Source organism: Trachemys scripta, chromosome 3 (assembly GCF_013100865.1).
Source record: "Trachemys scripta elegans isolate TJP31775 chromosome 3, CAS_Tse_1.0, whole genome shotgun sequence".
In the NCBI taxonomy this organism is placed as follows: Eukaryota; Metazoa; Chordata; order Testudines; family Emydidae; genus Trachemys; species Trachemys scripta.
In genome coordinates, this window is record NC_048300.1 from 79,608,462 (window position 1) to 79,623,596 (window position 15,135).

A 15,135-nucleotide genomic window follows, 5' to 3' on the forward strand; every position below is an offset into this window, starting at 1 on the left:
AAATTGGGCTCATTGGAACAACACACATTTCAACACAGCCATATGCAAGGTCATACATCTAGAAACAAAGGATGTAGATTACACAGGATGGAGGTTGTATCCTGGAATGTAGGATGAATGAAAAGGACTTAAGGGTCATGGTAGATAACCAATAGAGCAGGAGGTTTCAATGCAATGTTGTAGTTAGGAGGCTTGAGTGCCTGATTGGTGTTCTTACCCAAGTTAGAATGTGTAATTCCCTCCTAAGCAGTGGAATATCTAGAAGGAATAGAAAGATGGTATTCCATCTATATACAGCCGTTACTTAGTGAGACCGCTACTGGAATACAGTATCCAATTCTGGTGTCCACATGTCAAAAAAGATGTTAAAAATTGGAATGGGTTCAGAAAAGAGCTACAAGGGTTATTTGAGGTCTGGAAAACTAACCTTATAGGAATATTCTTAAGAAGCTCATTCTATTTAGTTTATCCAAGAGAAAGTTAAGAGTTTGACTTGATCATGATCAACAAGTACCTCTGGGGGAGAGATTTATGATAGTAGACAGCTCTTTAATCTAGCAGAAAATGACATAATGAAATCCAGTGGTTGGATGTTGAAGCAAGACAAATTTAAACTGGAAATAAGGCACAGAGTTTTAACAGTGAAGGTAATTAATGATTGGAACAAATTATCTGGGGACATGGTGGATTCTCTGTCACTTAACAGATTTTAAGTGAAGATTAACTGTCTTTTAAAAATATATGCCAAAGCTCAAACAAACAGTTGTCTTAATGCAGAAATTACTGCGTGAAGTTCTTTGTCCTGTGTTTATGATGGAGGTCAGATGAGGTGATCTAACAGTCCTTTCTGGCCTTAAAATTTATGAATCTGTAAGACCTAGCTTTCAAGTTGTCTGCGGATTTCAGAACTAGTGAAATGTTTGTCCTGAGAAGAATATATTTTGGCAGCACTGCTCGAGTCATATTTCAAAGGCAGAATTGAATACATACTTCACATTCATCCAGCACAGACATTAATCACTGGCAGGATGTCCTTTGAAATAAAGTGCCGCAGGCAATGTCATCTTTGTCATTTACTCTCCCCCCATTCCCATATGCAGCTCTAGTATATAATAAATAATAACACAGTATGCCACACTTTTATATAGTTCCTTTAATCACTTTAGTTACCACAATGATGGACATTGCATAAGAATCTGAAAAGAATAGACTAGAAAATGAAGTATTCAAAAATAATTTGCAAATCTAAACTAATATACAAACTATGCATAGGGAATTACTACTTCAGAAACAGAAATGTGGTTACCTCTAGAGTGAACTGCAGCAACTGTTTTAACAATTCTCATTAGTTCTGTGCAGCAGGTTAGGATAGGAAGTGAAGAGTTATTGATCTGTATGAAGCTTCAGGGATGATTTAGGGAGACACAATGGGCCAGATCTTCAGCCGGTGTAAATCAGTGTAGCTCAGTTGAAATCAATGGAGTCATGCCAATATACACCAGCTGAGTACCTTGCTAGTGTTCTTACCCAAATTAGAACGTCTGATTCCGTCTCACTGCTTTATCATGGAGAGAGTGAATAGGAAAGTGTTATTTATCCTTTCACAGAACACAAGAACTAGGGATCACTCAATGAAATTAATAGGCAACAGATATAAAACAAACAAAAGAAATAATTGGGTTAAAAAAAGAATTAGTCAAGTTCATGGAATATAGCTCCATCAGTGGCTATTAGCCAAGATGGTCAGGGATGCAACCTCCACGCTCTGGATGTCCCTACCGGAATGTCTACACTTCAATTAAACACCGATGGCTGGCCTATGTCAGCTGACTCAAGCTGTCAGGGCTCGGGTTTTTCATAGATTCATAGATTCTAGGACTGGAAGGGACCTCGAAAGGTCATCGAGTCCAGTCCCCTGCCCGCATGGCAGGACCAAATACTGTCTAGACCATCCCTGATAGACATTTATCTAACCTACTCTTAAATATCTCCAGAGATGGAGATTCCACAACCTCCTTAGGCAATTTATTCCAGTGTTTAACCACCGTGACAGTTAGGAACTTTTTCCTAATGTCCAACCTAAATTTCCCTTGCTGCAGTTTAAGCCCACTGCTTCTTATTCTATCCTTAGAGATTAAGGTGAACAAGTTTTCTCCTGCCTCCTTTTAGATACCTGAAAACTGCTATCATGTCCCCTCTCAGTCTTCTCTTTTCCAAACTAAACAAACCCAATTCTTTCAGCCTTCCTTCATAGGTCATGTTCTCAAGACTGTTACTCATTCTTCTTGTTGTTCTCTGGACCCTCTCCAATTTCTCCACATCTTTCTTGAAATGCAGTGCCCAGAACTGGACACAATACTCCAGTCCTAACTTGAGTCCTAACCAGTGCAGAGTAGAGCGGAAAAATGACTTCTCGTGTCTTGCTCACAACATACCTGTTAGTACATCCCAGAACCACGTTTGCTTTTTTTGCAACAGCATCACACTGTTGACTCGTATTTAGCTTGTGGTCCACTATAACCCCTAGATCCCTTTCTGTCGTACTCCTTCCTAGACAGTGTCTTCCCATTCTGTACATGTGAAACTGATTTTTCCTTCCTAAGTGGAGCACTTTGCATTTGTCTTTGTTAAATTTCATCATGTTTACCTCAGACCATTTCTCCAATTTGTCCAGATCATTTTGAATTATGACACTGTCCTCCAAAGCAGTTGCAATCCCTCCCAGTTTGGTATCATCTGCAAACTTAATAAGCGTACTTTCTATGCCAATATCGAAGTCGTTAATGAAGATATTGAACAGAGCCGGTCCCAAAACAGACCCCTGCGGAACCCCACTTGTTATGCCTTTCCAGCAGGATTGGGAACCATTAATAACAACTCTCTGAGTACAGTTATCCAGCCAGTTATGCGCCCACCTTATAGTAGCCCCATCTAAGTTGATTTGCCTAGTTTATCAATAAGAATATCATGTGAGACCGTATCAAATGCCTTACTAAAGTCTAGGTATATCACATCCACAGCTTCTCCCTTATCCACAAGACTCGTTATCATATCAAAGAAAGCTATCAGATTGGTTTGACACGATTTGTTCTTCTGGCTATTTCCTATCACCTTACCACCTTCCAAGTGTTTGCAGGTGATTTCCTTAATTACTTGCTCCATTATCTTCCCTGGCACAGAAGTTAAACTAACTGGTCTGTAGTTTCCTGAGTTGTTTTTATTTCCCTTTTTATAGATGGGCACTATATTTGCCCTTTTCCAGTCTTCTGGAATCTCTCCCATCTCCCATGATTTTCCAAAGATAATAGCTAGAGGCTCAGATACCTCCTCTATTAGCTCCTTGAGTATTCTAGGATGCATTTAATCAGGCCCTGGTGATTTGCAGGCATCTAATTTTTCTAAGTGATTTTTAACTTGTTCTTTTTTTATTTTATTTGCTAAACCTACCCCCTTCCCATTAGCATTCACTATGTTAGGCATTCCTTCAGACTTTTCGGTGAAGATCGAAACAAAGAAGTCATTAAGCATCTCTGCCATTTCCAAGTTTCCTGTTACTGTTTCTCCCTCTTCACTGAGCAGTGGGCCTACCCTGTCTTTGGTCTTCCTCTTGCTTCTAATGTACTGATAAAAAGTCTTCTTGTTTCCCTTTATTCCTGTAGCTAGTTTGAGCTCATTTTGTGCCTTTGCCTTTCTAATCTTGTCCCTGCATTCCTGTGTTGTTTGCCTATATTCATCCTTTGTAATCTGTCCTAGTTTCCATTTTTTATATGACTCCTTTTTATCTTTTAGATCATGCAAGATCTCATGGTTAAGCCAAGGTGGTCTTTTGCCACATTTTCTATCTTTCCTAACCAGAGGAATAGCTTGCTTTTGGGCCCTTAATAGTGTCCGTTTGAAAAACTGCCAACTCTCCTCAGTTGTTTTTCCCCTGAGTCTTGATTCCCATGGGACCTTACCTATCAGCTCTCTGAGCTTACCAAAATCCGCCTTCCTGAAATCCATTGTCTCTATTTTGCTGTACTCCCTTCTACCTTTCCTTAGAATTGCAAACTCTATGATTTCATGATCACTTTCACCCAAGCTGCCTTCTACTTTCAAATTCTCAATGAGTTCCTCCCTATTTGTTAAAATCAATTCTAGAACAGCTTCCCCCCAGTTGCTTTTTCAACCTTCTAAAATAAAAAGTTGTCTGCAATGCAGTCCAAGAATTTGTTGGATAGTCTGTGCCCCGCTGTGTTATTTTCCCAACATATATTTCGATAGTCGAAGTCCCCCATCACCACCAAATCTTGGGCTTTGGATGATTTTGTTAGTTGTTTAAAAAAAGCCTCATCCACCTCTTCCACCTGGTTAGGTGGCCTGTAGTAGACTCCTAGCATGACATCTCCCTTGTTTTTTGCCCCTTTAAGCCTAACCCAGAGACTCTCAACACTTCCGTCTCCTATGTCCATCTCCACCTCAGTCCAAGTGTGTACATTTTTAATATATAAGGCAACACCTCCTCCCTTTTTCCCCTGTCTGTCCTTCCTGAGCAAGCTGTACCCATCCACACCAACATTCCAATCATGTGTATTATCCCACCAAGTTTCAGTGATGCCAACAATGTCATAGTTGTATTTATTTATTAGCACTTCCAGTTCTTCCTGCTTATTACCCATACTTCTCGCATTTGTATATAGGCATCTAATATACTGGTTTGATCTTGCCTCCCAGTTTTGCCCTGACCCTCCTTTCTCTCTGCCATTATAGCCCTTGCTCCCTCTTGTTTCCGACCCATCTCCCAGGTCTCCATGTTCACCACTTACCTGTGGGTTGCAGGGCTGTTTAATTGTGGGGTAGATATTCAGGCTCAAGCTGGAATGTGTGTGTGTGTTTGTGTTTGTAATGAAGAAATAATCCGAAAGCAATTCTGAGTAATTTCAGAAGAACACTGTATCTCCCTAATTTATAGCACACACAATAAGCCTGTCAGGTGTGAAATACCAAAAATAAAATCTGTATTATGCATACCTTCATCTAAAGTCAAACAGCTGGAACTTTGTAAAGCCACAAACCTCTAACTTACAGCACCTCCTTTGATATGGCATCACTATAGAAGGATATTTCTCAAAACCAAAAATGTGGTAACACTGAGCTTCCTTTGCAAACTGCATACTGTATTAGGAAGAATTCCAAGAAAATTCTCTAAGCCTTGCAATTAATCTCATGCTCACCTTAATTTTTCCAAAATAAAGGACAATTAACATCCTTCCACCATTGTGTTCCATCTTTAGCTTTCTTTACTTTAATATGACCCCTCCATATAGCCTATCAGTGCTGCTGTCAATATCCTGGTTTACTGTACTTCAGGCTGGCCACTATAATCAAATAAGCAGAGGAGGATTATGCTTAATTAAGGCTTCTGTGTTTAGGATAAGGAAGAGATGAAATGTTTTCTCCCTAAACTATTTGTTTTGTGTAATCTTGAATCCAAGTGATGATTCCTATTTATCTCCTATAGCTCTTCCTTCAAGTTCTTTCGGGTAAACTTTTTTTGCTGAGAAGGGCAATGTTCTGTACTAATTGTATTTATATAGAATGGTTTTAATGTAAATGATATATACAGCGAATACAAAGAAAGGTATCCTTAATGTTTACTGGAGGAAATGATCTGTCGGTGGATTGCCCCAGATCCCACTGCTTGCCTGTTGAGGAGATTAAAGTCTATGGCTGTTTTCCCTGAAAACCTTGCTATTTCAGTGGAGGAATCCAGGTGCTGGAAGCACCCCTCTTAAGTTCTTCTTGTGTTAGAGAGGGGACTACACCTATCATCTGCTGATCCACTGGCATAAGCAGGCTTTTCTGAATATCTTGTTCTAAAAGATGCAGTTATCACGCATGTGCCATGCCACGCATGCACCTCATGTTCAGCATTCTCTGGCAGGTCTGTGTTAGTTAGTTTCCCCCCAGCCACCCCCCAAATCTGAACTCAGGTAATTACTGTCACAGTTGCCTTCTGAACTTTGGGGCCCCTCTTTTGAACGGGGAAGTCCCAGGATGCACAACTTTGCACCAAAACCCTGCACCTGCACCCAGCAATGAGGTTGTAGAACCCAGAAGATTACCAATGGAGTCTGGCAAGACTGGGTGATGCCATGAACATGGGTAATATGGGGGAGTGGGAATGCAGAAGAGGCTATGGGGTGGCGGCATTGGGAGGAAGGAAATGAACAGGCATTAGTGGTCATGGTGATGGGAAGTGAGAGAATTCGAATAGGTCTGGATAAGTATCCAGTCTTTCCTATACTTCCCCAAGCAAAACCTCTGCTGCACCAATTGAAGTTCTCTCCCCTCATTAATCACATACTATAGATTAGAGAGACAACGTGGGTGAGGTAATATCTTTTTATTGGACCAACTTCTGTTGATTAGAGACAAGCTTTAGAGCTTACACAGAGCTCTTCTTTAGGTCTGGGAAACTAATTCAAAGTGTCACTGTTTGAACAGATTGATTAGCATATGTAGTTAACACATACAAGGGACCATTCAAGGTAAAGTGGCCCATTAACATGCCTCCAGTCATGGGCAGAGGGAGAAAAGTAGCTAGGAAGTGGAGGGGGGGGGAGGAATTAGTGATGTACCGATTATTGTAATAAGCCATAAATCCAGTGTCTCTATTCAGTCCATGATTTTGTGTTTAGCAAAGTTATGAATTTAAGTTCCCAAGCTTGTCTTTTGAAAGTTTTGTGCTGGTTTCCTTTGAGAATGAGAACTGATAAGTCAGATATAGAGTGATCGCTTTGTGAAAAGTGTTCGCCCACAGATGACAGGGTATTTTGGCCTTTTATCTTTGTCTTTGTCTTTCCTGTGTGAATTCATTCATTCATTACTTGAGACCAACGGATCACCAATAACGAGATCCTTCAGAGAACTGGTCTATAGTCTATGCGGACTACACAGGACGTTTGCAGGTTTCACTGGTTGGGACATGAGCGCATGGCCAACTTAAAAACCGCCTGCAACTCAGAGGAAAGACAAAGCTCCGATATAGCAACAAGGTCAAGCAAGGCCTCAAGAAATTCAGTGTTCCCACTGACAATTGGGAAAATCCTGCCCACAGTCGCTCAGTTTGGAGAAGCCAGGTTAAGGCTGGTGCAGTCACCATGGAGAGCCATCAGAGAGCCCAGTCTGAGGCCCACAGGTGAGCCAGGAAGCAGAGTATGCTCCAACCGCTATCTGGCAAGTGGACCTGTAGCCATTGTGGGAAGGTTTGCCGCTCGCACATCAGGCTTTTTTCCCATACCATTGGTAAGCACTACCGAGGGACCGACTTCGTCACGTCTCCTTTCATCTGTCAAGATATTGGACAACCAATGATCATCTGAGAGTGTCGGATTTGTCTGGTTTCACCCACATAGTTGCTATTGGGACATTTAATGCACTGGAAAAGGTACACCACATGTTGCGATAGGTCTGTGTAGGACCCAGGGATCTTGAAAGGTCTGTTATGGGGCGTGCATTGGTGTATGAAACAATTTTTGTAGTGGGGCTGCTGAAAGCCATCAAACAAAACTGTAAACCCTGTAGATGGTGGAAACCATTTTAAGTTGTGGGTGCAGCAGCACCCCTAGTTCTAGCACCCCGGGGGCAGTTTTGATCACTCTAGCAATGGAGATATGTCCGCAGACCCTGCCAGAACAACAGATGCAAAATCAGTCATCTCACTATACCAATTGAGTTTACATCATATTAAAGGACATTGCACATTTGAGTTGCAAGGTTACCTGCATTCCACACAAATTTGATATCACCTCACTTTTATTGTTCAAAAACATTTGCATAATCATGAAACTGAAATGTTAGTTATTTACACTAAAGGTATGAATCACACACCATTTTAAGTTTTGTGTGTGTGTGGATTGTGTCCCTCATTTGGGTCTGTCACACTTCGCGAGCCTTAACGAGTTGAGAAATATGCCTCTGAATCTTTCCAGACACCTTCAGTTTTTCAGTCCTTATCTTGCCACTTTTCTTCCTGTTAGTTCTTCCATTGCTACTTTTTTGTTCTGCTCTTTGTTACTATTACATTTCTGTGCTGACTGCACATGCAGGAATAATGGGAAGTACTCTCTGATCCTCTGTCTACTGAAAGATTTTTGCTAAAGTAGCTTAAGTGTACCTAGAAACCACACACTGGTATAAATTTGAAGAAGTTTTGTTCACAGAACATTGATTCTTTTGCTTGAATGTTTTGTTCAAAATTTGAATGGATTCTAAATATACTTGAGCATGTTCTCTCATCCCTAATTTTAATAGCTGCCAGTGTCTGGATTCAGAACTATCCAAGGAGCTGTGGCTTGAACACTCAGTAGCCTCCAAGATCTATATTAGTACAAACTGCAATTAACTCTACCAAAATTTAATGAGGTATTTTATTAATTAAAATGCAGGTATACTCTGAAAAAAGTAACATTCTGTCAAAATGTCATCGTGGGCTCCTCTGTCTTTCAGTGATTTCCACAACAAATGTACTCATTTTACAGATACTTTTTTTTCTAACTTCTAGCTGTGTAATCTCATCATAGAGCCTGAAAGTCAAGATGGGCTCTTTCTGACACACACATGAATCTTCAGTGAATCTGCAGTTTTAATTTAATTAGAAATCCTTTGATTGAAACCAGGACACACACTTGTAGCTGCATTTTCTGCCTATCCTATGCTTCTAGCAATAAAAAGTGGCAAAAGTATATATTAATCAGTAAAGTTAAGAGTAGAGTTTCAATACTCACAAATAGTAAGTCTTTTGAGTAAGGTGTTGTTTTCAATATACTGTCCTTTCAGAGTAGAACCATACTTTGTGATTTCACTATGTGACCTTATGGTAAAATTTGACTTAGGATAAATTTTTCAAAAGTGTTTAAGTGACTTAGGCTCCTAAGTACCATTTTCATGAGATCTATTGACTTCTAATTAGACTTGGCTCCTGTATCATTTAGATGCTTTTGAAAATTTTACCCTTAATCCTACTACTATAATACTGGCCAACTTTTTAGGAGATTTGATAGAGTACTTTGTATAACTTAAAAAAATAATAATTTCCATGCACCAGCCTGGAAGCAGGAAATGGTGAAAATTTCACAAGAAATCATTCTTTTGTGATTTCTGGAACAATGTCTAGCTCAGTAAGTAGCTGAGCACTACAATGATGGGTACTTTTATAGAACTACCTCAAACAGACAAGAGAACATTGCAGACTCAAGGGGTTTGGATGAGTTACAATTAATCAAGGTAGGACTTCTGAGTGCCTACCTGAACTGAACCTCCAAACATGCCGTGGTTTCCTCATTCACTGCTCTTAAAAGGTTCTTTATTGACAGACTTGGATACTGAAATCCGCTTTTTATCAACAGTCCTGGGAGGAGACACAGAAAGCAGCTGTACAACATTGACGTAAATTGTGTCCCAGATACCCCAGTGGTGGTTGGGGTTCGTGAAGCTACAGAGTCCTACAAGAGCCACAGTGGGCACTGTCATATTGTAAGAATTACCCCTTCCTCTGCCACTGATTGGCCTGTGGAAGGAAAGGGTGGAGGAGAAGCAACTGGGAGTGTCAAAAGGGAAAGCAGAGGATCATCAGGCAAGGATGCCGAACACCTATCTTCTCTGCAGGAAGCTCCTTTGGCAGCCACTGACTTCTTTTAAAGCTTCCTGTCTGCCTAAACTGTCTTCCCACTACACCTCCTAAAACCAGGGGTGGCTCTGGGAACAGCCATACACAGCAGCACATGTGAAGAGGCAACTATCCACCCAGGGGAGTAGCAGAAGTTGGGGGAAGCCTTTTTTAATCTACAGCCAGTGTAAGTGGGTTGAGAAACCAAGGGACCATTAAGGAGAGGGCAGAGCCATCAAGGACCTGGGAATGGTAGCAGTAAAGAGAAGAGGCAGTGTTGTTAGAGGTATAGGGGGAAAAGGCAGAATGGGTTAGGATGGGAACTTTTGATGAGTGATGAAAAGAGTAGAGCATGGAAAGAGGGGATGTCAAGTTGTGTAGGAAGGGGGACATTACATTTAGTGCTTGGTGACATATAAACAGCATTACATCCCTGAGTGCAAGCTTCCCCTCAGCACCTCTAATGTGCTTCAATTCTGATCTGGATGCACCACTTTCAAGTACAAGAAGAGTTCAGTCTCCATACCCATTCCATCTTTAGCCTGTCTGCTGAGACTTCCAATGTGGTTGCCAATTGTGAAGTGGGCCTTTGTCTACACTGGCAACTGGAGTGAGGCCACCAAACTCAATTTATATAGGATGCAGTAAAGAGGACAGATGGTAACATCTTTTGCTCTCTTCCAACCTGGATTGGATTCAAACCAGTGAGCAGTGTCTCCAGATCCCCTTTCCAGTTCTTGTGTCAGCCAGTCCCTGCCTACCAGTTGTGTTAATGTACACCAGCTGAGTGGAAATGCCATTTAAATGCCAGTTTTGCAGTAGTTTATCTAAATTAATTCTCTTATGAGAATTAACCAGATCTCACTCAAACGTGACTCATGAATACAGACTCCTGATCTCGCTCCAACCCTGTACATTCTTTTTCCATCCCCGTACAAATCCTCTTTCAACTGCTGTCTCAAACTTGGCAGCTCTGTAGTAAATAGTGTTGCATTTTTAGTCACTGTTTATGAAACTATAAGGATTACATGGTGTGGGAAGTGAGGGGGGTGGAAAGGGGAGTGCACACATGGAAAAGTAATTTTCTTGTTGACATGTGGAAATGCCTGCAGAAGCTTAGACCAAGCAATACTTTTTTTCATCTAAGTTGCACAAAATTTAGCCTCACTGGGGAATTTTGAGAACTAGTCTCTAATTCTTTTAAGATCGTTCACATGCTGGGATGAAATTCTCCATCACTGGCTTGTCATATCCTTCAGCAATGGAATGTAAAACTGGAAAACAGTTCAGTTGGATGGCAGACTCAACCTATAGGACATTTTTTTTCAGCCCTGTTTTTGCAAATATGTCATTTTGCTGCATAAGTAAACATCAGTGTTGATTGAAAGAAACTGTTGGAATTTCAAAATCTTTTTAATCTCAAAAGCTGTGTGGTTTTGTCAATGAAAATAGAGGAGGTTTATAGAAAGAGTATCAATTCTTTGAAACTGATAAATCCTTCCAGTTTAGGTATACTCTGCAAAATTATTCTAAAACTGTATTATGATGTCTGTTGTTTATTACCTTTGAATAATTCAGTATCAAGTTCAGTCAGTTTGAAATTTTTGTCTAGCTGCTGGCCTTGAAAGTGAAACTGGATTCTTTCTGGTTCATACATCATCACCAGCAATAAGAATTCTTCAGTTAGATTCTATTCTATTGAATGGTTAGCTTAATTCTATCTCACACTCCTGGAGCTGAGTTGGTTCTGCAATGCTGACAAGAGTAAATTATAATAAAAGCATATTGTATTATTGTTCTACATCATATAGCACCATACTATTATCACATTCATTACCATAGTACCTAGGAGCCGCAGTTATGGCACATAAGGAGCAGGACACCATTGTGCTAGGCACTGGACAAACACAGAACAAAAAGATACCCCGTTCCCCAAAGATCTTATAATCCAAATATAAAACAAGAAATAACAGATGTTAATAAAACTGTAAACCCTGTAGATGGTGGAAACCACTTTAAACTGTGGGTGCAGCAGCACCCCTAGTTCTAGCACCCCGGGGGCAGTTTTGATCACTCTAGCAATGGCTACAGACAGATGGAGAACAGTGAGACATATTCGTCAATGCCATAGACAGTGGTATGCATTATGTGTATCAAAAAAAATAATGAGGTTTCCGCCCTGAGAATTTTACAATTTATATTCAACATATGACGACATGGGAGGGTAAAAGGATATGTGGGAGGAGGAGGGATAGAATGAATAGATATTTTATATACTTGTCATCGTTCCAATATTCAGATACAGAAGTAGAGAGGGAACCAATGGAGACTTTCAGAAGGGGATGACACTGCTGGAGTGGCAGGTAAAGAATATGATTTTAGAAGTCTCATGCTGCATAGATTTAAATGGTGTGGTGTGTTTTGAGGTTGCAGCAGTGAAGATGACAGATTAGGGCAGTAGGCATGGAGACAAGGGCAGATTTTGGCCATGTTATAAAGGAAGACATAGCAAGATTTAGCAATAGACAGTATAGAAAGAAAAGGAGAGATTGAGGTCAAATGACAACAAAGATGTGAACCTGGATGACAAGAATAGTGAAATTATTGATGGTGATTGAAGAGGAAGAGAGAAGTGAGGATTTCCAGAAGACACTTTATGTTCGCCATGTTTGGTTTGACATTTTACGGAGATGCAATAGAAAGTAGGTCACAGATGAGGAAACTAACAGAAAAAGGCAGGGATGTAGAATAGATAAGGGAGTCTTAGCGTAGAGGTGGTGGTTGAAATCGTGATAGTGGAAAAGGATGCTGAAGAACAGGGAGAAGAGATGACAACCAAAGTTAGAGTCTTGAGCCATGTCACTTGTCCAACCGTGAGACAGTAGTGACCTTGGTGAGAGCAATCTTGATGGATTGCTTAGAGCACAAGCTACAGTGCCGATTACAGACTATTAGATTTTTGTCATTCAAATCAGCAGATATGACTCTGGATACACACATGGTGTAGATCTCTTGAAAACCAGGTGCCATTTGTAAATCACTTTTCTGACCACAGCTGCACTTCAAGGTTCTGTTTATGCAATTGTAGACTGTGCTGTGTACTCTGGTTTTATTACCAGAAATGCACATCTTTAAAGTATCTTTTGTTTTTAACAGAAGTTTGTTCCTTTTTCAGTGTTCTTTCACCCAGAGGAAATCCTTATACTGCATTTAACATCAGTGAAAATTAGTTCATGTGCAAAACATATTTGTTCATATGTACCTTTATTAATAATGAGTGCTTTCCTTTGTCATTTGTTACAGCTTTTTCATTCATCCATCACTTTTAGTATTTCACATCCACACCCCCTACCTGATTGATTTTCTGCATGGTTTATATATATAATTTGGTTTTCCACTTGTTCATGTGGTAACTGATTTTGCACCAAACTTGAAAATAGCCAATTGGGGAAAAATCCAAATAAAAATGGAATTTTCAGACTCGCTTGGATTAATTAAACCTGTATCTTAAACTGTTTTAAAAATGAATTCTGGACCTCTAGATTTTGGAGTGGCTTAAATACATCCTAAATTTATTTAATTCATGTTGGTGCTCATCTAAGCAAACTTTACTCACTGAAAAGAACTCCATTGAAACCATGTGTTCTTTTCTTTTTGAACTACAGCTCACCACAGCCACCTTGGATGGCAAACTCCAGTTGTTTCTACCTTGATGCTTGCCAGCCTGTGGAATGCTGGCCCTGGTGCTCTGGAAATAACAGCTTGCTGAGAGAAAGGAGACTGGTAACTGTGCAAGCCGCAAAATATTCCTTTTTAAATTACAGTTGTAGAAATAATGTCACTTACATTGGAAAAATAAGGACAAGATACAGTATGGTACAATTGAACTCATTCAGGTCTCAGTACAGCAAAGGCTCAAGGATTGATGTCAATGGGGCACTCACATGCTTAAAGGTAGGCATGTGCTGCAGTGTTTGGCTGTATTGGAGTTTCTTACCTGTAGATTGGTAACACAGTTAAAATAGAAAGTGGTCCAGTTTTAAAGCTAAAATTTCTGCCTATAACTAAAGACTTGAAATGAGTTCAAGTTCCTCATTCTTCATGAAATGACATTAGGAGTCATGTTGGTCCCTTGTTTATATCTATGCAACTCCCATGAGGTTAATGGAAGTAACTTGAGTATAGCAGAATTTGGTCCTCATTACTGAGACAATCTGATTCATATCCATTTTATTGTATTCTGTTATCTCTTGTACACCATTCTGTTAAGTTGTTAGGGATGGGGAAAAGACTTTTATTTTAAAGGCCTTGTCTTCACAAAGCTAACTTGCCATTTTAGTTTGGTAATTTACTTATGTTTAGTTTTACTGTGACAGTAGGGGTGTGCCCCATTTCTAGAAATAGAAAATTTGAAAAGCATTGAAGTAGAAAATTAGTTCTGGGAGAAAGCTTTTGGGGTTTTATTTTATTTTTATTTTTATTGTACAATTTCTAGCTATGTTTGCTCTAATCTTTGAAAATTCTGATGTTGGATATTGTTTTGAATAATAAACTGGTGTTCGAATCATTCATCATCTCTGTCTGTTTAAAAATGGGGAACATCTAAGACTGTGGGCCTATGTTTATCTGAGCTTTGTGATGCTGAGAAAACTTTACCCTTTTATATGGACTGTGGTGCCAAGCCAACCAAACTTACCAGGACAAAGGATCATTAAGTCTTATAAAACTCCTTTACTCTTGCCAGCTCAATTGTCTTTAGCTGGCCAATTACATACAGCTGAACTTGCTTCTCAGACCTTTTCCTATGGGGCCACAAGGGAAAAAACTGGGATTTCTACACTGCCTACACAGATTAATAAAACTCAGCAATGTGACAGATGCATCTTTTTACAGTAAGCTTTTTCAATACCATAAGATAATTGAATTTAAAAAGTGGATGATACCCCCTTGATTATATGCACAACACTTATGTTCATTTAGTATAAGAAGGTTGATGTTTTAGTTACACAAAAGTCAAGATTCATCTAAGGTTTCTAGATTCCATTAATTCTGTGCTCTTGCATATAAGCTTTAGCTGCTTCTTGCAGAGCTAAGCCATACACTTACTGTGTGCTAGATTCTGACACCCTTACTCTCTCAAGTAGTCTCACCGAAGTCAACAGGACTGCTGTGGAATAAAGTGCTATTCATCATGATGAATAGCATCAGAATTGGTCCCCATGTTATCTCACATTATATGTGCAATAGTATATTGTAGGCTGCTGGACCTGATCACCAGCCTAGGTCAAACAATCGGCCATGTCCAATTCCATTTGTATCCCTTTCCTTGGAGCTCAGTTTGTTTTTTAACACACAAATACAAGGAAACGTGGAACAATGAGAAGAAGCAACAGTCCTGTTCTTGACAGAAATTGTGGGGCCCACTGGTAGCTTAAGGGGCTCATCCTCCGCCAGCTTGTCCTCTTGCAGCCTTCTGCTGCAGCCAC

At 40.0% G+C, this 15,135-nt stretch overlaps 1 protein-coding gene across 1 annotated transcript in view; it reads left to right on the forward strand.

Annotated features, from left to right (window-relative positions):
- The window catches only part of WDR27 (WD repeat domain 27), a 200,446-nt gene extending 186,031 nt beyond the window's left edge, over positions 1–14,415 (forward strand). The window contains exon 24 of the mRNA XM_034765184.1: positions 13,315–14,415. Within this exon, the coding sequence (XP_034621075.1) occupies positions 13,315–13,362 (48 nt within the window). The 3' untranslated portion in view covers positions 13,363–14,415. The remainder of the gene's footprint in view (positions 1–13,314) is intronic.
- The last annotated feature ends 720 nt before the right edge of the window (positions 14,416–15,135 follow it).